Genomic DNA, 26,677 nt, shown 5'->3' on the forward strand with positions numbered 1-26,677 from the left:
GATGCATTGAAACTTGACCTAACTAGATTATAAAAGTATAATCAAACTTCTATATTTAGTGGATTTCTTAGACATGAGTATGTCTTAATAACCATGAGACAATTAGTTTAACCATGACGCTGTTAAACGTCGCACCGTAAAAGGAGGTTATAAAGGCAGTGATCAGGTGGGCTAAGAATTGAGTGGGAGTTATGGTCATACAAGAGTGAATAAGTCCTCCTATTTGATGGGAATGGTGTCCGGGCCTCTTGATGAGCGAGAACTGAAAAATTGCATGGCCATGCGGAATAGGATTAAAATGTTAATATTTATTTGAACCGTTCGAACTCAGCAATCAAGAAACAAGAATTTGAGAATTTGTGTTATCAAATTTTGGCATTAAGAGACTTAAGGAATTTAGCATTGCGTTCTTGTCTTCGGACAAGTGGGAGATTTAAGAAATTATGTTTTTAGACATTTCCGACAATTACTAAATATAAATAGGAATTAATTGAGTTAATAATTGTAGTAATCATATTTGCCTGCTAGAGAATAAATGTGATTAGTAGGACAATATTGATTGGGCCTACAACTAAACTATATTAATCCTATGAGGTTACACAAGCACTAATTGGAATGGGCCTGAAAAGACCCTATGGCAACCGGCCTATTAAGATAAAAGAGGTTGGGCTTAGTTTTCCTGTTAACCTAAAACTCTCACATTATAAGAGTTATAATGTCAGAGATTTAGAATATACGTTCATTCAGTGTATGACACAGAAATAGAAAAACAGAAACTCTAAACCTAACACTCTAAAACGCCGTTCTTCCCAAACAAAGCAAGAGATTGATCGTGATCGTTCTCTTCCGCACTAGCATACGTGGGATTCAATTGGTGCTTGTGGACTAAGTAGATGAGCAACGAGTAGGGCTCTCAGATCTTTGTATCTTGCATACATACGGGATACCACGCTACAAAGGTTATTATTTTTCCATCTTAATCTGATTCATATTATTGTTATGCATGTAATCCTGTGATAGATGTTAGGAAATTGTTTCCTGAAATTCCGTTTTACGCATCTATATGATCCTACACTAACTGGTCTCTTTTCAAAGGTTATGGATGGTCAGTATCCGTACCCATGTTTGTGTAAACTGCAGCCTCGTGAATTGCTCTTTTTGGGGATTACCGTTAACACTATTCTTACCTTTACCAAACACAAAATTCGCGGTACGCATTACTCCTTGTCAATCCTGGGAGCAGATGCCTCCCACCATATCAGTTGTAAACACCCCCCTCCCTACCCCCACCCCCACCCCCATCAGTTGAGCCGGTGCAAAAACTTGGTAAGGCAGCCCAACCAACTAAAATCAACCGTACAGTAGAAATATATGGGAAATCAGCCAAAAGGGAACTTGATTGGCATTAATTACAACAGAATCAGGGTATCAATAACATAAAAAGCTCACGCGTAAGCACTCACAGCAAAATCTACAAGAATTTGTTAGAGAACCCTGATACTAACCACAGTTCCGCATTTCAATTTACAACCCCCTCCCCCAGCTTTTGTACAATTTGTAACAAATGTAAACATTTGTCAAAAAATTACCAATTGTCAGTTCTCTGGCTCTCTCTGGCTCTCTCTGGCTCATTGATTTCAGAATCGGCTCCTTGTGATTTCTTTAGCTTCGCCACAAGAATCCACATGTTTGCAAGTTCGTTCTCTAAGTATGCTTCTCGTTGTTTGGATTCTTCCACTTTTTTCTGGAGTTCTGCATCTCTTTGGTCCTTCTCTTGGAGGGCAGATTCATATGCAAGCTCTCGCTCTTTGCTAATGGCCAACTCCTTCTTAAGATCCGAGGTGCTCGGGCCCTGTTCATGGCGTTTCACTTGATTCTCTCTCCTTCCATTTCTTGGTGCTCCTACTGATCTACGCTGAGTGGGGGGATTCTTTAAAGTTGTTATCTCTGTAGAAAGCTTTTCATTCTGATTCATCAGCTTGGAAACCTCCTCTGACAACGCCTTTAATTCAACAGCTGCAGCAGAAGCCAATCCTTTGGCATATGAACTCTCCTCTGCCAGCTTTTTATTTCGTTGTTCTAGCTGTTCCTTTGTCTCAGTTAGGTCAGTCAATTTCTGCTTCAGTTCTTCAATCTCAGAGAACTATTTAAAGAAGATGAGGTAAATAAAAACGAATTAAAATTTGGACCAGGCTTATATATTACTTAGCCCTCCTAATAATTCAAAGTACAGAATATTATTTAAAAGAGACTTCTTTTCTGGAAAACTTTGTTCCAAATATTACGAGGAAAAAGGCTCAATAACAGTATGTCCAAAAAGTCTCTTCATAGAATATTATTGTTATCAGGGTAAAGCATAATAAAACTACCCATGCAGAAAAAAGAAGTGGCAAACCTGGGCACGCAAAAGCAACTTTTCACTCGTATCTACCAAGGACCTGTTTTCCTTGTTCATCTCAACTCCCTCAAATATGGATTGCTTTCCCCCACACTGCTGCAGATCACTGAATGATTGGTTTAGATTTCTGGATTCCAAGGCCTCAGAAAGTTGCTGCTTCAAGGAACTAATCTCTCCTTGTAATGTTTCAACTTCGCCAATCTGCCAGGCAGGAAATACAAGTTAGAAAAGTGCTCAGCCTATACATTAATGAATGAAGAAAGCCACAAGCAGATTACCTTCTGGTCCAGCTGTTCTTGGATTATCCGATTATCTGCAATTTTGACCTAGAGGACGGAACAGGAAACTATTAACGCCCAAACATATACTCGCGACAAAACATTCAACACTGAAGAAAATACGCTGCCAAGAAGAAACCGAATACAGAAAAGAAAAATAAAAAGACATATTTTTCGGAAAAACATTTAATGTTCTTATTGAAGAGAAATTACTAACTCCGCCTGAGAGTGTCGCTTATGCGGCATTCACTTGTGAGTGTCGCGTATGCGGCATTCACTACCGGTCCCAAGCCCGGATAAAGGAGGAAGGTTGCGGTAGGTTGGTGGGAGCCAACAGTAAAACTAAGTCACATATCATGACATGAATCGACAATGGACTATCATGGGGGCGTCCCCTTCTCAGCGACGCGCTACACCTCTTAAGCTCGGGTATAGTGAAAAATATGTGAGGGTTTCTAGGTCGTCGCCCAGAAGCGGCGCGCTACCCCTATACCTAGGGGTGGAGTCAAATATCCAAGGGTGCGCTACACTTCCTAGGCCCGGGTGTAGTGGAAAATATGCAAGGGTTGTTAGGTCGTCGCCCGGAAGCGGCGCGCCACCTGAGGGTGGTGTTAACTATCCAAGGTTTCATGGTAAGGGTAGGGGTAAGGGTAGTAGGATGCGTTTTGGGACTTGGAACATTGGCTCTTGTACAGGGAGGTCAGTCGAATTAGTAGAGATTATGAGAAGGAGGAAAATTAACATATTATGTTTGCAGGAGACCAAGTGAGTTGGAAACAAGGCAAGAGAAATAGCTCCATGGGGTTATAAGCTTTGGTATCCGGGGAAAACTAGGGGTAGGAATGGCGTAGGTATCCTTATTGACCGAGAATCTATTGATGATGTAGTGGACGTGTCTCGAAAGAGTGATCGAATTATGAGTATTAAGCTTGTGATAGGGGATGAAGTTGTAACTATTGTGAGTGCCTATGCACCACAAACAGGACTAGATGCTTCAACTAGACAAGAATTCTGGGAGGATTTGGAAGAAGTGGTGCAACGTGTCCCTAGAAGTGAGAAATTGATCATTGGTGGAGATCTCAACGGACATGTAGGCTCGAGTCGCGATGGATTTGAAAGCATTCATGGTGGTTTTGGGTATGGGGATCGAAATGAAGCTGGAAATGCTATTTTGGATTTTGCATTGGCATATGACTTTGGTATAATGAACAATTGGTTTGAGAAAAGACACTCTCACCTAATAACCTATAGGAGTGGAGGTAATACGAGTCAGATAGACTTCTTTTTTGTAAGGATTGCTATGAGACAGTGCTACAAAATTGTAAGGTGATTTCGGGTGAGAGTACATCAACCCAACATAGACTTGCGGTACTTGATTTTCGAGGTAAAAGTTATATACCGAGGAGAAGACCACTAGTGGAGCCTAAGATCAAGTGGTGGAAACTTCAAGGGGAGCAACAACTAAAATTCGTGGAAAAGGCTTAGTTTTAAAACGAAGCGCGCTAAAAGCGTGGGGCGGATGGGGGCGCAGCAGAAATCGCGCCAGGTAAGAATAGCGTAGCGAGGTACAGGGTGCGCGCGCCTTGTGCGCTTTTTGTGAAAGCGCGCTTCTGTTGAAGCGCTCGCTTCTGGTGTTCTGGGCGCAAAAGTACAAAGTCAGCAGTCTTGAATACTCACGTGAACCATATTTAATGGGTTTTTAACGGGCAGAATAGTAAGTGTAGGAGAGAGAAACACTAGCTGCGATTTTTGAGCTGTCTAGCCACCTTGCTGCTGCCGGATTTCTCCAGCCATCAAGCAAAAGAGTCGCCGGAAAATCCCGCATCTTCAGGTTAGTTTAATTGTCCTTTCGATTTCTTTTTTCATTCTTCTTCTCTCTCTGTTTTTTCGATTTTTCATTCTTCTTCTCTCTGTTTTTTTGATTTCTCATCTTCACGATCTTCTCCATCTTTTTTTTTTCGATTTCTCAGATCTTCTCTCTACTCTGTTTTTGTGAGTTTATTTTTATTTTTATTTTTATTTTTCTGGCTGTGCGTTTGTGGAAGAAGAAGCGGTGTTTCTGGAAGAAAAGTAAGGGGCTGGGCGGCTAGCGTTAGGTTATGGGTATCTGCTTTTTTATTTTATTTTTACTCATTTTGTGAGTTTATTTTTAATTTTATTTTTATGGTTATGGGCTGTGCGTTTCTGATTTTTATTTTGTTTTTAATTATTTTTTAATTCATTTTATATTTTGATTTTTTTAATCTGGTTTTTTTATTCTGATTTTTTTTTTTTTTTTAATTCTGATTTTTTAGTTCTGTTTTTAATGATGTTTTTAATTCTTTTTTATACTTTTTCTCTCTGCTTTTTTTTACACTAATCAGTAGGCGACAATAGATTTTCTTCTCTGTTATTTTGTATTGGTTTCTAACTTCTTCTTTTCAATATTAGGATGGCTACCAACAAGGGTGTTAAGCACAACTTCCGGCTAGGCGGCTACTACCTCCACTTCTAAATTATGCTACCGGTTTGGTGTCTAGTAATAAATTATGCTTCCCTTTATTAATTTAAGTATCATGTTATTTTAAGTACAAAATATGTTCTAGAAATGATTTTAAAGGTTTTTGGCACATAAGGTGCGCTTCGCCTACGAAAAGCGTGCGCTTTTGCTTTGCGCTTTGAGCTTAGGCTCCAGGGCCCTTGTGCGCTTTGGTGCGCTTCGCGCTTTTTAAAACTAAGGGAAAAGGTGTCAAGTGAAGGTATTTGGGCCGGTGATATGGATTTAGATATAGACTCATTATGGACAAGAATGGAGCACACCATAAAGGGAGTGGCGAAATAGGTCCTACGGGAATCTAAAGGAATCATGAAACCAAGTAAGGACACATCTTGGTGGAATGGAGTTGTGCAACAAGCTATAAAGAGCAACCAAACGAGAATGCTATAAAGTGTTGGGAAAATGTAGAAGTGATGAGAACTACGAGAAGTACAAGGAGGCTAAAAGGGAAGCAAAGAAGGCCGTAAGAAAGGCTAGAGCAAAGGTGAATCAGGATCTTTACGCAAGATTGGATACAAAAGAAGGGGAAAATGACATCTGTAGACTTGCTCGAATAAGAGATAGAAAGACGCGAGACATCGGGAGAATTAAATGTGTGAAAGATGTTGATCAAAAAGTTTTGGTGGGAGATAAGGAAATCAAGGATAGATGGAGGTTCTACTTTGATAACTTGTTCAACAAGGATCAAGTCCACGATATTAGGGATACAAATATTCCTCGGGATACGGTTAACCTAGATTTTATGAGAAGAATTCAAAAGAGAGAAGTCGAAATGGCAATGAAAAAGATGGGATGCAAGAGGGCAGTGGGGCCCGATGGTATACCTATCGAAGTCTGGAGGTGCTTGGGAGAGAGAGGGGTCGTATGGTTAACAACTCTTTTCAACAAGATTTGGGGAAGTAATAGGATGCCATTAGAGTGGAGGAAAAGTACTATCATCCCCTTGTACAAGAATAAGGGTGATGTCTAGGATTGTGCCAACTATCGAGTAATCAAACTAATGCGTCATACTATGAAACTTTGGAAGCGGATTATTGAGCAAAGATTAAGGAGAACTATGAAAATTTCGGAGAACCAGTTTGGATTTATGATTTATGCTTGGGAGATCGACTATGGAGGCCATTCATCTTATAAGGCAACTATGGAGAATTATCGGGATAAGAAGAAAGAATTAAATATGGTTTTCATTCATTTGAAGATGGCGTATGATAAGGTACCAACGGAAATTCTTTGGTGGGCATTGAGTAGGAAAGGAATTCCGAGCAAGTATATTGATATAATCAAGGACATGTATGAGGGAGTTAGCACGAGTGTGAGAACTAGTGTTGGTAATACCAAAGAATTCCCCATTACGATTGGAGTGCATCAAGGTTCCGCATTTAGCCCGTTTCTTTTTGCTATAGTCATGGACGAATTGACGAGGTCAATTCAAGATGGTATACCCTGGTGCATGGTGTATGCAGATGATATTGTGTTGATTGATGAAACAAAATGAGTGGAAAGTAAGTTGGAGTTATGGAGAAACACTTTGGAATTCGGGGTTTTAGGCTGAGTAGAAACAAGACGGAATATATGGAGTGTAAGTTTAGTGGAGACCAAGACAGAGAGACTGGGGCGATTACCTTAGATGGGAAAATTGTCCAAGGCTCTGAAATGTTCCGCTATCTAGGATCTATTATCCAAAAGGATGAGGAATAGGATGATGATGTGGCTCATATTGGTTGAAGTGGAATGGTGCAACGGGGTTCCTATGTGATCCAGGCATGGCCCAAAGATTGAAGGGAAAATTTTACCGCACAACAATTCGACCGGCTTTGTTATATGGCACGGAATGCTGGGCAGTGAAACATTGTCACGTGCATAATATGAATGTGGCAGAGATGCGCATGTTACGTTGGATGTGTGGGCATACGAGAAAGGATCGTTTGAGGATGAGATTATTAGGAAGAAAATAGGGGTTGCACCGATTGAGTTTAAGATGATGGAAAATCGTTTAGGATGGTTGGACATGTAAGCAGAAGATCAAGTGATGCCCCAGTTAGGAGGCTAGAAGGATGGCAGGATGGCAGAGTGATAGAATTGCAATGGGTAGGGGAAGACCTAAAAAAACTTGAAGGAATGTGATTGAGCACTATATGAGCTTTCTTGGGATTGAGGAAAATATGGCGTTGGATAGGATTGAGTGGAGGGAGAGAATATACATTGATGACTAGATTTGACTTATACAACTTCCATTTTTTTTCTTTTTCTTTTTAAAATTTTTCATTTTTTAATTTCACATGCTATTTTGAAATGTACTTATTTTACTTATTTATTTATTTTAAAATTTACTTATTTTTATTATCCCTTATAATATTTTTTCTATATATATATATATATATATATATATATATATATACATACATACATTTCCCTCTTATCTTACTTTCATTAATTCCACTTTCTCCCTCTTCCTTATTTTTTATTTTTGAACTTCCCGCTCCTTTCTGGTTTGATAGCTTTGATTACTGGCAATGACGATCTCCTACGACAATTCATGTTAGCCGACCCCAAAACATTTTGGGACTAAGGCTTTGTTGTTGTTGTTGTTGTATTGAAGAGAAATTACTGAGAGAAACCTAAAACACATTATTCAATGGACACGTGCAGAAAATTTAGTAATTGAACTACAATAGGAAAAAAAAACACTGATTTCTAAGATCCCCCTTTTCTTATACGAAGTATGAAGTATTTAAAATTAAAAAAAAGCAACTTAAACTAGAAACATAGTACTTGCGTGATTCTTAACAGGAGTCCTTTAAGCTTATGCATACAGATTAAGGATTTGTATAGCATTGGAAGTTCGGGTTTGTTAGTTATAGCATTGGGATAGGAAATAAAAACGAGTCGAGGGAGGCCAAAGATGCTTGGAGGTAGGGAGTTAAGAATGACATGAGTAAAATGGGTGTGCATGAGCATGTAGCACCAGATAAAAGCAAATAGAGGAATATGATCTTTGTGGATATTCAACCGAGCCCAAACTTTTGTGAATAAGGCTATTATTTTGTTGTTGTTTGTTACTTATAGCAGTGGTATTTAAAAATGACAAGATTCATCCCTAACTTAAGATAATTTATAGTGCATTGGTATCTTCAAGTGACAATGTTCTTACTTCCGAAGCTAACTCACAAATCAAGAGAAAGATGACCACATTTTTTTCACAATTGCTAAACTAGGTTGAGGCTCAAACACCAAGACCGGCACAAAGTTCATAAACAGGCCATCACAACTGCATAAAACTTGAGTAGTCTTGAATTCTTGATTCATTTACTATCTCGGGATAGCATAAAGGAATTGCTTTCTTACCTCTAGAAGCAAGCTTTAAATAACATATTCTCCCTAATTGATCCAATTAGCATCATAGTAAACAGTATAAAAAAATTGGTTGCATCTTTATCAAAGGCGACTTTATTCTCAAACACAAGAATGAAGAAGAAGATAGCAAAAAAAATTAAATAACAACGATACTTCACCTCCAGTTCAAAAGACTTCTCATTCAATTGGCTCACAAGTTCAGCAACAGTCTGGTGATCACCCAAAAAAGAGAGGAAAATTAAGGGCTCGACTACAAATATATTTGAGGGCCTCATGGATCGATCATAATTGCAGCACTTACTTGTGACATTTCAGAATCGTCCATCTTGTCATAGTTGGCAGCCACAGTATCAGCAATTTGCTTCTCAAGGGAAGCTATTTGTTCATTTTTAGCCCTGATTTCTTCTCTTAGTTTCCTTATTTCGATCTGAAATTCAAACAAACATTTTAACGTCAACACATTCAAGAAATAGTAGCTAAGAACAAGTAAAGTTTACCAGTATCTTACATGGATCTGCTCCTTCTTGGGATTTTTTGCTGCTTCTTCAGACAAACGTTTCAAAGCACTTGAATGAAGTGCAACCTCACCAGACAGAATCTTTTTCTGCTCCCTGAGAAGATCAATCTGATCGACTGATTTTGTACTTGTCTGCCACAATGGCAATGAATCTTCAGATGAAAGTTATGTTATGTAAACTATACAACAAGCTATAGTTTCCACAACAACATTTTCTACGAGAATGCATTTGAGGTTGCATTTGAAAAACCCATGCTGATTAAATTCTTATGCGACTACAGAAAATTGTTGCACTTGTAGAGAGTTGTAGAAAACATTTTCTTTCTAGGTTTGAGATGAGTAAAGAGAATATTTAAGCTGTTATGACACTTGTGAGAATAAATACTACTCAAAATCACATAGAGAAAAGCTTTCAATTTGGATCTTAGATCATTAAGTAAATATCTTTAGAACCTCAATTTTCAAAGGAAAAAAAGGTGTTCCAAAAACTAAGGATAGCAATGACGTAGTAAATTTCTTATTGTCAATCCACGATATGACGGTCGTGAAATGCAACAAAAACCCATCGAGATGCCACTTGCGTGACACCTGACTCATAGGCTCAATCATAATAAAATAGTAAATTATTGGAATTTTTGTCAGAAAGGACCTTTTATAATCAAAAAATTGTGACAAAGGACCTTTTAAAAAAAAAGTTGTAAGGTAGGACCTAAATCAGAATTTTTGTTGTGAATAGGGACCAAGACTCATTTTCCGGTAGTCAAACCACATTCTCCGGCGTTGACCAGCTCGTGCGTGGCACGTGCCCCATAAAAACGACTTATTTATTTATTTAATTAATTTCCCACCAACTACCTATAGAAAACCTTAAAAAAAAAAAACTCTCTTCTCTCTCCTCGTTGCTTTTTCTTCCTCGACAATACCTGCTCTTTGCTTCTGGGGAAAAGAAAATTCGGTACTTCCTAAACAAAATTCAAAAAACCCCATACTCATACTACTACTCCCACACTACTACAGCTTCAACTACAATTTTGAAAAAATTCAAAATACCCCATTCTCATACTCAACTCCCATACTCAACCAAAAAATCCGGCCACCTTGCACTAATGCCGGCCTAAAGCCATCTGCAGCCCTGCTAGACCGTGTGACTCAAACAAACGTAACCTCCAACACCACTGGCCTCAAGAGGATCAACACTCGAGTTGCCGTCGCTGCCGCCTCCGGAGGGCCCAACAACCCTCTAGTAAAAACAACCAATTACGGCCAGAGAACAAATTAGCTTATGAACTCTAATTTCGGAAGTTACGAAATTGAAGGAATCGGACCAAAACAATTAGGGCTTTTACTCATACCTGCTACGAATTGCAACGAAAATCAAGGGGAAGCAACGAATTTTATTTTCCATAAGCAATATGCAACGGATTGATGAAGAAGATGAAGAAGCTAAGCAGAGAGAAAGGGGATTTTTTTTTTAATTTTTTTAAACAACAAATGATCAGCTATACAGAGGAGAAAAATTGTAATAAAGAGATGTACTGTACCCTATTTTAAATAGCCCAAAAACAGTAGCTTCCACTCCTTTATCAAGAATTTCAATTCACAACAAGCATAAGTAACAAAGCATGGAAATTTTTGACAATAACAGAAAACAGATTAATTGCTTTGGGCTGTTCAGGAAGGCTGTCAGTATAGTGTTTTCCATTTTCTTCTAAATGTTGAAAATAAACCTGTTCGGTTAATTGGCTGCAAAAAACAAGTTTAAGCAATTTTGAAGAAACCGAAGCGGGGTGTTCAAAACCACTTCTAATATGTTAAATGTCTGATCAGAACACATAAAGAGGATTTACCCACCCGATGTTATCACACGAACCATCTCGTATCACACGAACCAGATGTTAAATGTTTGTGCTAATATTAAAAAAGAACAGAAAAAAGAAAATAGTAAGCCTCACATAGGGACCAAAATACAAGTTAAGGTTGGATAACAAAAATACATGTTGACATTCATTCAGTTGCTCCCCCCACATCCCCCCCCCCCCCCCCAAGAAAAAGGAGGTAAAAGAGGATAAGAAACTCCAGTAGTTTCGTTTTGAACTCAAATAGCAAAAAGGTTTCTGGTGTACTGTAGACACAGCTAATAACCCGAAGTGATATAAACTTGCTATGCCTAGTCTAAGCCCCTTAAGTAGTAAACTGCAAACAAAAAATCCAATAAAGTCGGAATTTTTCATGCATCAAAAGGAAAGTCTACTTACCAGAGGTGTCTCCTGTCCAGAAAAATCCTCATGAGTTTCTCTGTCCTGTCCAGCCAAAGGTGAAAGTTCCGTAGAATTAGTCCTTTCAGTAAGCAGAGACTGAGAAACTCTGGATTCTGCATTGAGATTAACACTTTCTGCTTGTGGGGTTGAAGGTGTACTATTTGATTTCACCACACTTGACTTGTCACTGCTAGCACCCAAGCTACTGTCTTTCTTCTGGAATTGAACAAAAACAATTAAACCGACAAGAGAAAATAACAAGACAATTAGAAATATGTAGTCAACATGATATGCAGCAACAAGACCTAAAACTTCAACTGTTGCTCTCCTCTTGGGGGATGCTCCTCCCATTAAGAGGGCCATCATTTTAATAGTTTTCAATTTTTACTTTAAATGAACAATTCTGTATCTCCAAAAGAAGAATAGAGAATCCCAGCAGACTAAAGTACTAAACAAATTCTGATTCCATGCCAAAATTCTAAAAAGCACTTCCTACGTTTTTATATTCTACAATTGCACCATTTCGCTATTGGAAATTGCATATTAATCATTTAAATGCACCATTTCCTTTTATGGGATGCTTTCACGTGCATTTTGGAGTGTTCACGCACCAAATAACCATTTTACCGTTGTACACATTTTTTATTTACCATTATCACCGAACCTTTTTCTCTCTGTTTTATTGTTATCACATGGGCATTTTTTTATATTTAGGCCCTGTTCTGTTCACCTTATTGCCACTTATTTCAGGAAAAATAAATTCAGATAATTTCAGAAAAGTTCAGTTAAGTTCAGTTAAGTTCAGATAAGATAAATTCAAGAAAAATAAGGGTTGGCCAAGTACAATTTATAACTAAAATAAGTTTTGATAAGTTTATATAAGTTCAGATAAGTTCCGTTAAGTTCAGATAAGATAAGTTCAGGAAAAATAAGTGGAAATCAAGTGAAACTCGAAAAAGAGAGTTTTCCGGAGTGACATCCACTAGCCTCTTGCAGATTATTCAACTCACTTCCATGGCTAATTTCATCACAACTCAATAGCCTCAGCAATAGCTTTTGCTTCAAAAACATTCAAAGGAACAGTGACTATAAAAGAAAATAATAGCCTCATCACCAGCTGTCGACCTATCTCTCTCAATTGCAACATCTTTACAATGCTAAAAAATTGAGCCATTGTCATATTTAGTTCTGCATATCAAAAGATTTCTCAAGATATGACTTTATATTAGTAGTTACTTTCTTGAATCTCCACCATTTGGATATAAGGCCTCAACTTCTCTGTTTATGGATCTTGTTGGTCCTATTGTAGACCTAAATCGGTGGTAAAAAGAGATAAGGGATGTCATAGCATAATGTCAAGCTCTATGTGTGTGAGCAAATGTATTCACCAGAATCTAAGATTTGAATGTAGCACTTTTGGACATATTTACATATCTATAGATCTGAGCATTTTATTGGTGCAAATTACACTTAATACATGCATCCAGGGACCTCCCCAATAATCTCATACTCTCATGCTTCAAGGTCGTGAACAAGATGAGAATAAGAAGTTAAATTGATTACACATATAGATTTGCACGTACCCGAATCTTTAGCCAGTTTAAAAGCCCATTTTTCCGAGACTTCTTCTCCTTTGATGTGTCATCTGGATTCTCAGCATTTCCATCATGCCCAATGTACAAGTCAATGTTCTCATCATCCAGAATCATATCCCGTCTCTTGTGTGGAAGATAAGCAAGCTGCAAATCGATGAAGATGTCATAATAAGTAACAGAAGCAAGCGATGAATAAGTCACAATCAACAAACATTTGATATTATGCACATCAGGCTCGTACAGTGATGTTAAGGTATCAGATGTACAAACTGAAATAAGTGGATATATTAAATGGACAAGAAAAGGAAAGGGGATAATGCACCTCTTCTTCCCCAAAGGAATGCCTTCTCCTTGGACCAGAACGGTTTGGCAACCTTGACGACTGAGAAGATTTAGTGGAGACCAATATTAATTTTGTCAGCCGTTGTATTCTAGACAAGAGAGCTGCTTTAGCTTCTTCCTCTTCTTCCAAGCGTGATTGCAGTTTGACCTGGCCATCTTCTAGCTTTACAAACACAAAGACAAAGAGTTAGATTATCTATTCATATAAACTATTCAGCAAGCAACACAACATAAAAACACCTTTGCCCCATAGGCTTCAAAGCCACCCCTCAATTTAAAAAGAAATGACAGAAAAGTTACTGAACAGAAAACAAGTTACAGCAACAGGGCTAGTCCTCGATTAGGATAACAGAAAAAATAAAGTATCCAAATTTCCCAACCAAGCTTATAACCCCAGGAATACCACCATAGAACAACGAAAAAAAAGAAAATTAGACTGCTTTGTCGCACAAAATTTTACATTTTTGGACCTATTCCAATTTCCAAAAGATCCTATCACTGCTTTCCACCCATATAAATTCACAGGAAGCCAAGCAAGCGGAAAAGGATGTTCGAACTGGCTTCCTCCCCTTAATTTTACAAAGGTTTGCATTACTGATCTACAATGCATCATGAAAAATTGCAAATAAACCAATTGTATCTCGGATAAGTTTCCTCCCCTTAATTAAAAAGGTTTTTATTTTCTAAAGACATGAAGCAAAACGTAAGCGAGAAGTCTTTTCACTTGGACCATAATTTTTAATCCATATAACATAGTGATCTGTTTAAGGTGAGAAAATCTAAAAATCCTTCATTCCAGATGCTTGCTTGCAATATCCCCACAGTAAAAAAAACAAAACTAGTGTGCATCAGTCCCTGCTACAAACTATAAACAGGAACAAGGAACAATCTGCATTTGAAATGGATAAAATTGAAAAAAAAAATATATAAATAACTTGGCAGCACTTCTCTGACTCTTAGAAGACGTATCCAGTTTAAGAAAAACTCCAGGACCACCACCACCCCCCCGGCATCCCCCATCGATGCTGTTTAGGAACTGGATACTTGTATCCTGCTTCTTCTAGCAGCATGCAAGAGACGGTTTTAAGTGAGGCTTCTCATAATGGTGTTCAGAAACACAGATCTGTGATCTGAACTCTTTTTAAAGACACATGTTCTCTCCTGTTTTCCTCATTTTTGTTCAATAATGTCTCAACTTTGTATCTTAAAAATGGAAAGGGGATAACAAAAAACACGACATGAGAAAACTAAGGAAAAGGCCATCCAATATTCTTAAAGGAAAAACCCTCGTCTTGAGCTCAAAAGCAGAGTATGAAAGTGCCTATCTTCAAAAACTGCAACGAACTTGGATCCAATTCCAGTGATTGATGAATTAATTAAAAATCAGCATCAATCACATTTATCCCATCTTTATTATAAACAGGTGTGCAACCTAGAATAAGCTTCAATTCCTTATACTTCTTCTGTTTATAGTAAAAACATTTCTTATCAAAAAATCATCCATCCCCAAAACATTTTGGGACTAAGGCTTCGTTGTTGTTGTTGTATAAAAAAATCATCCATAAGTAACAACAACTTGAATCTTATCATTCTCCAAACTGAATATATACAATTTCTCATGAAACATTACAGAATATATCATTTTCAGAATACATAACACTTCAAAGTTCAAGACATAAATGAAGGACGAAAACCCATATAAATATGTGGAGAAATATTAATCAAAGAAAAATTTTACTGGTGGAGATAGAGCAAGCAATATCGTTGTTCAATTGAAGTTTACTTATCATATACAATTTCATCAAAAAATTTAACTGATACTACTAAAGGAAATAACCCATGATCATCGAACAGTAAATAGATACAAGCTTCACAAACAACAGGACGTATTTGTTAATTAGTGTGCAACAACATGAAAAAAATACAAAGCACAAGTTAGCATGTTTACGAAAACATCAAATACACATTGCAACTGGGAAGATGGACTTTCTCTACTTAAATATTTCAATTTTTTAAAACACGTACAATTCAACCAAAGACCTTGAAAAGCGACAACTAAAGCAAACATACATAATCTGTTTCTCAGCTAATGTTACTCAGCTACAAAAGGAAGTTAGAGTTACTTACAAAAATACACACAGTAAAAACACTACTCCCTCCGTCCCAAAATAACTGTCCTGTTTTCTAAATCGGGCGTCCCAAAATTATAGTCCTATTTCTAATTTTGGCTATTAAGGTCCCCACTTTCCCATGTACTATATTAATTAAAAATGCATTGAAAACCCCACACATGTACTATATTCCATTTTTCCATGTACTATATTCTCTTTCCCATGTACTTTATTCCACTTTTCCATGCAACTCAATCATCATTTGTACTTTATTCCACTTTTCCATGTACTATATTCCATTTTTCTTAAAATCCGTGTTTTTGGTCAAACGGGACTATACTTATGGGACGGAGGGAGTATTATTTACTGTAATGGGAAACCTAAAGTTCAATACTTCAACGCAAGTATGCAACTTTTGATGGTAAACGACTACACGTCCAAAACAGCCCTTTCATAAAGACATGCTCACCTTCTGTTTTAATAACACAATATCTTCTCCTCCACTGACTTTATGTTGAGGAACACAGAGAATACCCTTCTTCAACTGTTCCAATTCTTCCTTTAGCAAGCGAATCTCACTCTGATACTTCTTTATAAGTGACTTCTCATCAATTATCTGCTCATGATTGATACTGTATCAGAACCTTCAATAAACAATACCTTCAATATTCAAATAGATAAAGATATACCTTATTTTGTGCTGCTTGGATTTCAATACATTTTGCACGATGTGCAAACTTCAGTGTGTTATGTGTTTCCTCTGCATTACTTGATGCAGGAGTTACAGTGCAAATGAGCTGCATGTTAAAACTAGTGTATCAATTCACATCGGGTATGGTATGTTAATGTTACCTATGACCCAAAGCTCAGATTCATTAAGTGATGATTACTCAAAAGCAACAAAGTGGCACAAACTTACTGAAACACGTCCATGACCACTTAATGAGGATTGAAGCAGCCTAGTTAATTTGGAATCCCTGTATGGTATATGTGTAGACCTGCCTTCTGTTAATTTCGATATGACCTGCATTTATCACCGACAAAAAGAAATTAGGCAGACGCACACAAACCCAAAGTTCACGCATACAAGGGAATGCAGAACTCCAGACAAAATATTTAAAAGTTTCAGCACATTTTCTGAAATTTCTAAATGATGAAAATTAGAAGCAATTGATGGAATTACAACAAGGCTACTTCATTCCAGCAGTCATGTTACAAAAAATGGGAACAGCACATATACAACATCAACAAACCAAAAAGAAGCTAGAAACACTACATGATCATCTAAACACCTCTCCCTCAATGCCCCCTTCACGACATACAAAAAGATAAGGATCATTTCACCCCACAGGCAGTACACCATCAGAAACGCACACTTACACATCAAAGAAGCACAAAACGTTGCCTCTATTACTCCACCAGCACCTCACGATGGGCGGAGTAAGAAGGAACGAACTCCGCGACTTTGGAAAACATAATAGAAACATTCATAGACAAGGCATTAGTTGGTCGTGCAAATTATCGTGAAAATATTTATCTTATTCAATCATCCATACAAAAGCCTAAATCTCTGTGGGGGGGGGGGCTTGTGCAGGCTTATGAAAAAATTTAGAGGAGATTAAAGCGAAAATAAAAATTTTAGCTAACTCTCTATTTTGGGCATTTCAAGTTTAGGGTTACCTAATACGTAGTACGAATTAGTACGAATATGCAATACAAATACGTAATACAATGGCTGGCCAAATTGTAATACGTTTCGGGGTTTTTTATAATACGATTTTTGAGAGCATGATACGAAATATCATAATACAATGCCCTATAATTGCGGAACATAATACAAAATATAAAGAAGAAAGGGAAACATCATAATTTCCAAGTAGAATGATGAATGTGCTACAATAATATTAAATCCTATAGTAAGAAAAAGTTAAGGAAAAAAAAACCTTTAACCACAACCAATCAACCACGTTTACTCTTCGGTCTGGCGAAGAAGACTCGAAATCGATCCAAATCGCTCACTGGCTCAAATTAGCTCGAGATCATACTCCGGTTAGTACGAATCGGTCTAAATTGGCATTCGAACAAGGAGGGACCATGTTAGGTAACCCTGTTAATACTAGAAGATTAAGAAGACATTTTGTAGCCTCCCAAACACTAAAATGTGAAACAAGACTGACCAGTGGAGAAAGGTGTAATGAATAAAAATTATGTTGGGAAGAGAATGAAGGATGCAAACCACACTCTAGTTCCTTTGCATACCAGAATGTCAACCGAAGCCAAGAGTTCACCTCTAGATAATCTGCACAGAATCAGCTTTGAACAATAATATCTCTCTCACTTCTCATCATTTGAAGGTGAGACCACTTAAGAATAAAGTAAAGCTCGACTTCTCTCAAACAAGTAACCATAAGCGTGAAGCCGTGATATAGAGAAGAAATGAGGAAGATAAGGCTACTTCAAGGTGAAATACCCCTGCTTCACGGTCTAGAACGGCGTGTTGTTGCTGAAATATTCATGAACTAAAATCTAGGCTATGAGGTTCATGGTCGTGAACCCCGGAACCTACGCCAGATGACTTATGTTTTATACTTTAATGTCGCAATCATAATGTAAATAAACCTAGCCTTTCATTTTGGTGAAGGACTAGATCAAGAACACTTCAAAGATTACATATACTACTTTTTGTCTTCTCAAAATATGGGGCTTGTTTAGAGTTGTCTATGTTATCGCGACCGAAAAAGCAAAGTGAAGAGCTCTTCAAGGATTATGTATACTACGTAATCGCGATCGAAACCGCATTTTCGAACTATGGATCAGAGTTTTTCACAGAATCACAGTATTCTAGTCAGTAGCCACAAAAAACTCATTAAACATCTTAGGTTACCATTCAACAGCACCCTGCCATTCCATTCTTAAAAAGGCTGTTTATAAATATTGACAAGGGGGATGTCTCTATCTCGATACTAATGACTGCATCCATTTCTGTGCCTGTAAAGTTAATTCTAACCAGTTTATTCACGTGAGAAATAGGACCCCGGCCTGTACCTCCGACCAGATCATCCATAAAACTAAAAATAAACATGTTGATGCTAGTGATACCAAAGCAATAGCCTATTAATCTCTCATGATTTATATCACCGTGACTATGTCATCGCCCACCTTTCATCAGCTTCAAAGGAAAGCTATATCTATACCTCGCTCTTTCAGCCTTCATCTTCAGGCACCTTATCATGTTCACCGGAGCCCTCCAAATATTTAACTTAGATAATTCCTCTTTAGAACCTACTGCTCCGAAAGCTTACAGACATACTAGTATACTACAACCTACCTAAAAGTCATGTTTCAAAAGATAATAACATAAGCAATCATAATGTATTCAGTAAGAAACAACGACAGGAGTCTCACTGTTCCAAGAGTCAGCAGGCTTTTGTTTATATAAGACCCTTCCTTCCGCCGGACACCGGTGGTCTCGGCTTTGGAGCTCTCGGAACCTGCCAGATCGATGAGATGCTGCATGCATAAGTTAGATAAAACAAATGTATAAGTCTTCAACATATGCTTCAGTTTAAACAAAAGGAGACATGTTGAATTTCAGAACCATTTAGTCTGTGGTTAGCTAGTCACACAATCATGATAAATGTGCGAGACAGAAACATACCAGCTGAGAGAGGTTAACAGCTTCTCCTTCGCTGTTGTCACCACAAGGACTGCTCTCAATAGTCTGAAATCAGGACAAAGAGAACCAACAGATAAAATATGCTTGGGATAATGAACTGGAAGTGTGAGTTATACACTGTAGTTGCATTTTTTTCAACTCTTTATGTGACAGATTATGCGGAGGTAAACCATCTAAGAAATGTAGGTTATTTCTTAATAGGAAAATACCAAAAATAAATAAAGTTTACTAATCTTAACCAAAGCAATACATTACACCTTCCACGAGTATGATGAGATAGTAGAACTAAAACCAGTCAGAACTTCTAACATAGTATTAGATAATTTAGTAGGCTAAGTGTCCCAAGACATCTAATATCTGATTTAGCACTCCAAGTTCCATACTACTATTAAGTGGTTGATGAATAGGACCAGATAGAAGCAACTTACCAGAGTAAATATTGTATGACTTCTGCTGCTAAGAAGATTGAAGTTGGTGGAACCAACATGCCTATGTTCTGAAACCAAATGAAGAGTTACATCACATATGATGACATGGTTCCATAGCAATAAGATAAACAAATACATCATCACAGCAATCCCCTTCATTAATATTCATCAATCTTAGATTCATTTATCAGATCTACCAGAACCTAAATTTAATTGCCACATCAGCCAATCCCAAACATATCTAACTACATTTTACTTCTCACACTCTCTTTAAACTCGTCTTATACTCTGAATATCTATCTATCCATCTAGCTCTCCTCCCTACCCTTCCTCTCTACTTCAGCTTGTCTACCCTTGAGTTCACTCTCTTCCCCCCTTCTACTTCACTACTGTGTTATTTACAGAAAGAATATGTAATCATATAGCTTGGAAGAATGCAGATAAATAAAAACAAGTAACATTACGAGAGCATACACTGTACACAATTATCCTTGCACCCATAGAGAAGGAAAATACTCAAAAGAATGTTGCCTCCTACACTATGAATATCCAACAAATAGTAAAGGACTATCATCGAAGGACATTGTTTTCAAAGACCATATAATTCTTACACTTCCTCCGTTTTGTTTTTTTATTGCAGCATTTGATGTTTCACACTTACCAATGCAGAACTTTAGCCATTAATATCTCTTATTATATATTAGTTAAAATTATAAAAATTTGATATTTTGAAAATATATATCGAGATGAATCTAACAAGATCTCACATGACTATATAATTCGTTATGTATAAATCACAAAAAAATGATAAAAGAGAGTGTGTAAATAGTGAAAAATTGTTGAAACTATCTACTCCATTTGGATCCATAGAAATCATAAGATTTTCTCTCAAAAGCATGTAGATCTAAGACTCTATGATTAGAGAGATTATCATTAAGGTGGCTGTTAGAGCTTTTGATGTAATGAGGAGATTATTACTGTAGTTTTAGTTGTGTCTTAGTTGCTTGCACATGAAGAGTTTTCTTGTCAACCCTTCCTAGAATGTTTGACTTGTTTTACTCTGATGCAATTTACACTAAGAGTGGAGTTTGGTTGTTCTTGCTCTGTATTTTCGATTCCTATTTTGGTAATTAATACGAAGACACGTTTTCAATATTTCAAACATCTTGAACACTGAAAGTTACAATGCTGATACAAAAAAACATGTAGCAGAGATTTCTATGCAGGTGCATTACATAGAAAAATATTTTCAAAAATACCTTCACCAGCAGCAATCAATGACAATGCGTGTGCAGGGGACAGCACCACCTCCTCTTTCACTCCTTCGATGAAGATTCCCTACAGTAATCAATTTTCATATATTACGTTCAATAATCAATGAGATAAGGAAAGTCATAGAGCAACCACCCATTCAAGTAGTAAGTTTTGCTGTATGAGACTACAACATTCCATATCTGACAAATTCTGGGGGATGGAGGATTGGGGGAATAGAATCTCACTCCTAACATGCTCTTTCTAACTTATCCTCCAATAATTTGCTGTATGAGTGATATAAATACTTTTGTAAGTGAAAAAACCAATAAGGAAACTTCTGGAACCCCAGATTAGGATGATTGAACTACACATGAATGGAAGGCATTAATACCTTTACAAGTATATTGGATATTCAAAACATAAATTGAAGAGGATGCCATTTCAAGTAGACGCACATTTTCTATAAATCTAGACCGGAAGGTCTATGAAACCCATAAAGGGAATAGACCATCTCGCATCACATACAGATGTTGAATAGAAGCGTTGACTGTAAGATAAACCAGCAACTTTCCGACTAGTTCTTCATGGTCTCCAATTTTCATGACGGGTGACTTGCACCATATTATAATTGGCTGCCATGGACGGTGACTTGCAAGTTGCAACCTTCCATTGTGCACCTCAATCGCAATAAAAACATATGTTAAAAGAATGCACCAAATGGAGGAGGCACTCTAAACTGGACGTCCCTATTTTGTAAGCGATGCGAGATAAAAGTACAATGGAGACCATGATTTTATTTGAGTTCGCCAAAGGAATTTGGCTATGTCAACAGGTAGAGCCGTAGAGACAGATGAGGCATTCGCTATTGCCTAGGAGTTTATAAACTATTCTTAATACAGACAACTGAACTGGCCCGTTACTTATCCTCTTTATAGTCAACTTAATCTCTCGAGAAATAGCCTCCATCAAGGGCACTCCAATCCTCTTGATCCTGAAAACTCACTAACCAGGTGGCCGGACCCCCATATTAGGTCACTCAAAGTGGCCAATAGCTCGCCAGTGTTCGGTTAACTGATAGATCCAATCGTGAAGGATTCAAGGCATAACAACAAAGATTCTGATTGACGACACCAAACTTCATAGTTATGGTTCAATAACAACGACGTCAAAGCCTTAATACCAAAAGTATGGGGTCGACTACATGAACATAGAATTCATTTCTCGTGGAGATACACAAATATCCTCTTCCTTCATTCACTTCTACCGTACGCTGTACCAAGTGTTATATGCTCTTGCAAACCCATTTTCTTCAAATAGTTTTAATTTTCTCCATCCAAGACCAGGTCATATTTGGCCTCCCTCGTCTTACTCTATAGTTCTGGTTCAAGACTTACAAGTACAAACAAAGATTCTATGATTTTCATTCGGAAGTAATGGGTTAATCTTAAATGCAATTATAATGGATAAAAATGTCACGATGATGATGATTTTCTCAATACCGAAATTTCTCCTGTTCTACTAGATAATGTTTGCTGGCATAAGTTTGTAAGCCAAAATAAAATAGGAAACTCAAACAAATACCAAAATTGGCATGACAAAGAAAAGGTTTAAGGCCAACCTAACCTCAACCAATGTGTCTGATTCTAAGACCAAACAGCCCGCTGTGCAGGTTTATGTAGACCAAATATACCACAAACTCTCCATACTAGGTTGTAGTTGTAAATAAATTTTGTTTCAAAAAGTTTCAAGGATGAATCATCAAGGTAAGGAATGAAGTGCCTGCCCAGTCTATCACTATTAGGTACTAGCAACTTAGCAAGACTTTCTGTTTGTATGGAGTATATAATTGCTGATTCAATATTAGTTAAGACAAAGAGAACTATGAGCACAGAATCACTGATACGACATCAAATTCTCATAAGAAAGTACCTGATGGTCCTCTCTGATTCTTAGATTCTGTCCGGCTGGATTCAATAAGTCATTTACAACCTAAATACAAGAAAAATAGGACAATATAAAGGCCAAGTTAACCAAGTAATAAGATCATTCTGCATGTTACTGTAAGAAATTAAGCATGTTCATGAAACATGGTTTACTTCATGTTTGGGCTTGTAGCTAAGAATATTAATTCTAGGAAATGAAGGATTAAGCCTGACAGCATGAAGCATGGCACTGAGGTTGTAAGCATAATAAATCGGACATGTATCACCCAATGACTAGTAGAAAGAAGTGAAACATCAAGAGAAACACATACCTCATTATATATCTCTATATATGACACGCGAAGGAGAAATTCCCGGCTAGGAGTCTAGAAGATATATGTGTGTCAGTATGTCAGAAAACAGCCTTGAACAGCCAAAATAATTAAGCAACTTCTTCTAGAAGGGGAATGGACGGAACCTCTTGGATGATACTAAAAGCATCCTTCACAGCCAAAGGTATGATTCCAGGGGATCTCTGATCTCCCTGCCATAGAATTAATCATGAAAAATAGTATAGTCAAATTCTCGAACATAAAGGGACACATGCAGTCTCCCAAAAGGCACAATAGATTCATCACCATTGTGCGACATATATCAAATTTAATGTGTCTCATAGAAGCATATCCTAATGCAGACAACCAGGAGAAACCTCTTTCCGTAACTCACCAAGAAAATTATCAGTGGCAAACAGCCCATCTTTTTTACTGAATACAACTTGATTGACTGGAAATTGAACTTAAATGTTCATGAAGTACCATTAACAAAAGATATTTTCTCTGATAAAAGATATTTTCTCTGGTAAATATAAAGATACATCCTAACAAATCAAATTCATAGACAAATTACACAGTAAAGACATATGTGATTGGTCTCACATGCATTGTGTGAGTCTTCCCACTGCTGGTCACACCATAAGCAAACATAGTGCCTGATAAAACAAAACAAAGTCAACTTCAATTATCCAAACTACTAGTATGATCAGTCTGGTTAATAACTTCAAAACAAAAGATATTTTTTCAGTTTGGCACCAGCAGCAAAACATAAACGAACGGATTTCACATGAATTTTTGGAAATCTAGTGCAACAAAATCACAGTACAGTATAAGACACAGTAGTCCAAGTAAGTTCACAATGAAAACAGATAACTAGGCGAAATTACACAAACAGAGAAGTAGAGAACTGATACAAGTTTGTCTTGATCCCAATAAAAAATTCCACATAAGGTACCAGAATTAAAAAGTAACAAAAGTCTCAAATTTGATTACCAAAAATACAATGTTACAAATTAGAAATCAGGAACTAAAATAAAATGTCAGTAGATGTAGTATGATTACCTTCAATCCTTCATAGTGTAAAATTCCAGATTAGTACTAGTTCTGATTGGCGATAGAAATTATTGCAGAAAACAACAAGATATAATGGCTAGGCTCAAGGGTACAACAAAGTAATGGCATGCATTAAATCATAATTTCAAACTCATTTAGGCCTCAATGAGACAATTATCTCAAAAAGGGGTGATGTATTGCCTATATAAGAGGTAAAAAATCCTACAATTTTGAATAAACAAAAAGAGTGGAATCACGTGAAGTTGTGAGTCGTAAAAAAATTAGGTAACCAGTCCTTTAACATGAAACGAAATAGTCTGTAACTCGTAGTAAGGATGCAAACTTACCATTGATGCCCTCCATCGCACCATTGACAACATGCTGAGCAGCAACATCATAAACATGTCGTGTCGTGGTGGTGGGCCCAAATACTCGGTCTACAAAAGATAAAAAGGAATTTAGATAGGAAAGTAGATCAAAATCAGCACATCTAGAAGGACACAGGCCTCCTTTCAAATAAAGAAACAGAATTTGGAACTATTCTTCTTCATTTATAATAAGATCATAAGAATCTTCCATCAACCTTTATCAGATAGTAGGGATTCTAGACATACAAACTACGGTGCAATAATTATAATAACTCCAAAAATTATTCTCTATCCCAAAGGAAACTACACATTTGAAACTAAAAACTCAATGCAGCATACATATATACAGAAATCGATTGCTCTAACATTGTTATATTGTGTGTTAGTAGCCACATTGAGACAGTATATGGCAGCATAAGACATCACAAAGACTACTAACCTTAAAACAACACCAATTACTCTTACACAGAATCTCAAAACACTTATACCTACATTGGCGCATGATCACTCATGCATGTTAAAAATCTATGTCTTGAGCATACATATACACGGAAAGTGATTGCTCCAAAGTTGTTGCATCGTCTAATTTTTCCCACACCTAGGCTAGTAAATGCCAATACGGGAAGAAAAAGATATCAAGACTTATAACTTGCAACACCAACTTTTTTACTACGACTCAAAAGTTACACCTATATTTGCAAAATAATCATTCATGCATGTAAATAAATAAAATTACCATAGGCGTAAGCTATTGACGGATTATGCTCACTCCTCACAACTGTCTCGCCGTCAGCATACCACGCAATTTCCTCTCCCTGCCGGATTTCCTTAGGACTGATTCCACAAACATCATAAATCAAAAAATGAGTTCATTAAATTAAGAAACCATACAAAAATAAAATAAAATAGTTCACCTGAGTGGACGAAAGCGAACCGTGACGGTGACATTCTCCTTCAATTTATCAGTATCAACAGCAGGACTAACCGAGTGGAAGTATTGATGATGAGGCTTACTCCTCGCCGACGACGACACCGGCGAAGTCTGACACTCAACCGAAGTTTCTAGAAACTGCTTCGACGACGATGTGGTTGAAGTTGATGCAGAATTCACCGTTTTTCTCGTTTTAGAGCTGTACTTTGACGCCATCTCCACTTCAAATTAAGCAAAATTAACTGAAAAAACAGTAAATTAAGCAAAAATAAAACTGAGAATAAGCAGATTAAAGCAAAATTAAACTGAGAACAGTCAAATAAAACAATGTAATCAATAAAATACCTCGGAATAAAGATGAAAAATTATATCAACATTGCTGGAAAAAGTTGAGTAATTTAAAGAGATCTAAAAAGGTGAGCTGGTGAGGAAAGCAATCGTAATCAGTGATATCGAATAAAAATGTGAGCGCTCCTTTTCAGTTTCTCTCTCCTTCGTAACAACAAAATCGCTGGGGTTAGGGTTTGTTTCGACTTTTCTAGCTTGCCTTCGAAGCGATTCTCGTTGCAAATTTTCCCCCAATAATCCACTTTTTAGGAGAGAGAAAATGGACTTGAAGTCTTGAATGCGAACAACAACGTCCAGCTAGAGTGTAAAGTAGGGAGGATTTTCGGTTTTTTCTTTTTTTTTAGGGTATTTATTTTTGCTGCTGCTTTTTATAAGTAATAAATATAATTATTTTTGGTTTAATTAATTTATTATTTTATGTCGGGTTTTGGCTATATTTTTGGGCGCGCAGACTCACAGGAGTTGGATGGGTCAGTTGTTTTATGTTGACTTGGAGACCAATGGGAGATAGACACGTGTTGATGCATATTAGTCTTACCTAATCTTATCTATATAATATATTAAAAGGCGTTGTGAAAAATGTATATGTGCCACATAGTACTCTCTCCTTTACGCCACATCATCCACTCACCAAGTGTTATGCCATGTCATAGACAACCAAAACTAATGCAATGAGATTTGAACACAAGACCTCATGTGTAGAAGTTAAGTTTCATTACCATCTTAACCAACCACTAATTGTTGTTTATCCACGCACGTTAATTTATAATACATGTTAACATGAAGTCTAAAACAACTAAATTTTTGTGTTACTTCTTATTTCGTATGGACTATATTAGAATAAAAAAAAATTACAATATTAGGAAAGCCGTGAATTAAACAATTAAAATATTAGAAAAATTACTTTGCATGATGAAGGTAATGTACATGTGTAGATGATGAACTTAATGAATCTTTTCACTTTTATGGTCTACAT

At 37.0% G+C, this 26,677-nt stretch overlaps 1 protein-coding gene across 3 annotated transcripts; it reads right to left on the reverse strand.

Moving 5' to 3' along the window:
• Nucleotides 1–1,372: 1,372 nt before the first annotated feature.
• On the reverse strand, nucleotides 1,373–26,027 carry LOC110805461 (kinesin-like protein KIN-7K, chloroplastic). Of its 3 annotated transcripts, none has more exons than XM_022011071.2 (24): nucleotides 25,699–26,027; nucleotides 25,337–25,595; nucleotides 25,159–25,256; nucleotides 24,402–24,491; nucleotides 23,605–23,657; nucleotides 23,148–23,213; nucleotides 23,002–23,055; nucleotides 22,677–22,736; nucleotides 20,753–20,831; nucleotides 19,494–19,561; nucleotides 19,048–19,110; nucleotides 18,795–18,899; nucleotides 16,309–16,413; nucleotides 16,079–16,186; nucleotides 15,859–16,005; nucleotides 13,259–13,441; nucleotides 12,925–13,080; nucleotides 11,339–11,554; nucleotides 9,075–9,215; nucleotides 8,868–8,993; nucleotides 8,725–8,775; nucleotides 2,677–2,724; nucleotides 2,396–2,599; nucleotides 1,373–2,143 (listed from the first exon to the last, which is right to left on the reverse strand). In XM_022011071.2, exons 2-24 carry the CDS (start codon nucleotides 25,567–25,569, stop codon nucleotides 1,586–1,588), a joined length of 3,012 nt encoding a protein of 1,003 aa, XP_021866763.1. In that variant the 5' UTR covers nucleotides 25,570–25,595; nucleotides 25,699–26,027; the 3' UTR covers nucleotides 1,373–1,585. The 3 variants fall into 3 exon arrangements, with proteins under 3 accessions (XP_021866763.1, XP_021866762.1, XP_056696188.1); XM_022011070.2 differs by having other exon boundaries at nucleotides 11,339–11,557; nucleotides 25,699–26,026; XM_056840210.1 differs by lacking the exons at nucleotides 23,605–23,657; nucleotides 25,699–26,027 and having other exon boundaries at nucleotides 11,339–11,557; nucleotides 25,337–25,380.
• Between the last annotated feature and the right edge of the window lie 650 nt (nucleotides 26,028–26,677).

Source organism: Spinacia oleracea, chromosome 3 (assembly GCF_020520425.1).
Source record: "Spinacia oleracea cultivar Varoflay chromosome 3, BTI_SOV_V1, whole genome shotgun sequence".
NCBI lineage: Eukaryota > Viridiplantae > Streptophyta > Magnoliopsida > Caryophyllales > Amaranthaceae > Spinacia > Spinacia oleracea.

Bases quoted from the DNA above. Each gene is read 5' to 3' on its own strand.
- LOC110805461 (XM_022011070.2), bottom strand. From the start codon at position 25,569: ATGGCGTCAAAGTACAGCTCTAAAACGAGAAAAACGGTGAATTCTGCA. The intron at 16,414-18,794 runs GTGAGACTCCTG...TGATAAATGCAG, and splicing joins GCCTGCTGACTCTTGGAACA to GTCATATCGAAATTAACAGA. The intron at 8,994-9,074 runs GTAAGATACTGG...TTTGAATTTCAG, and splicing joins CCAAGAAGGAGCAGATCCAT to ATCGAAATAAGGAAACTAAG.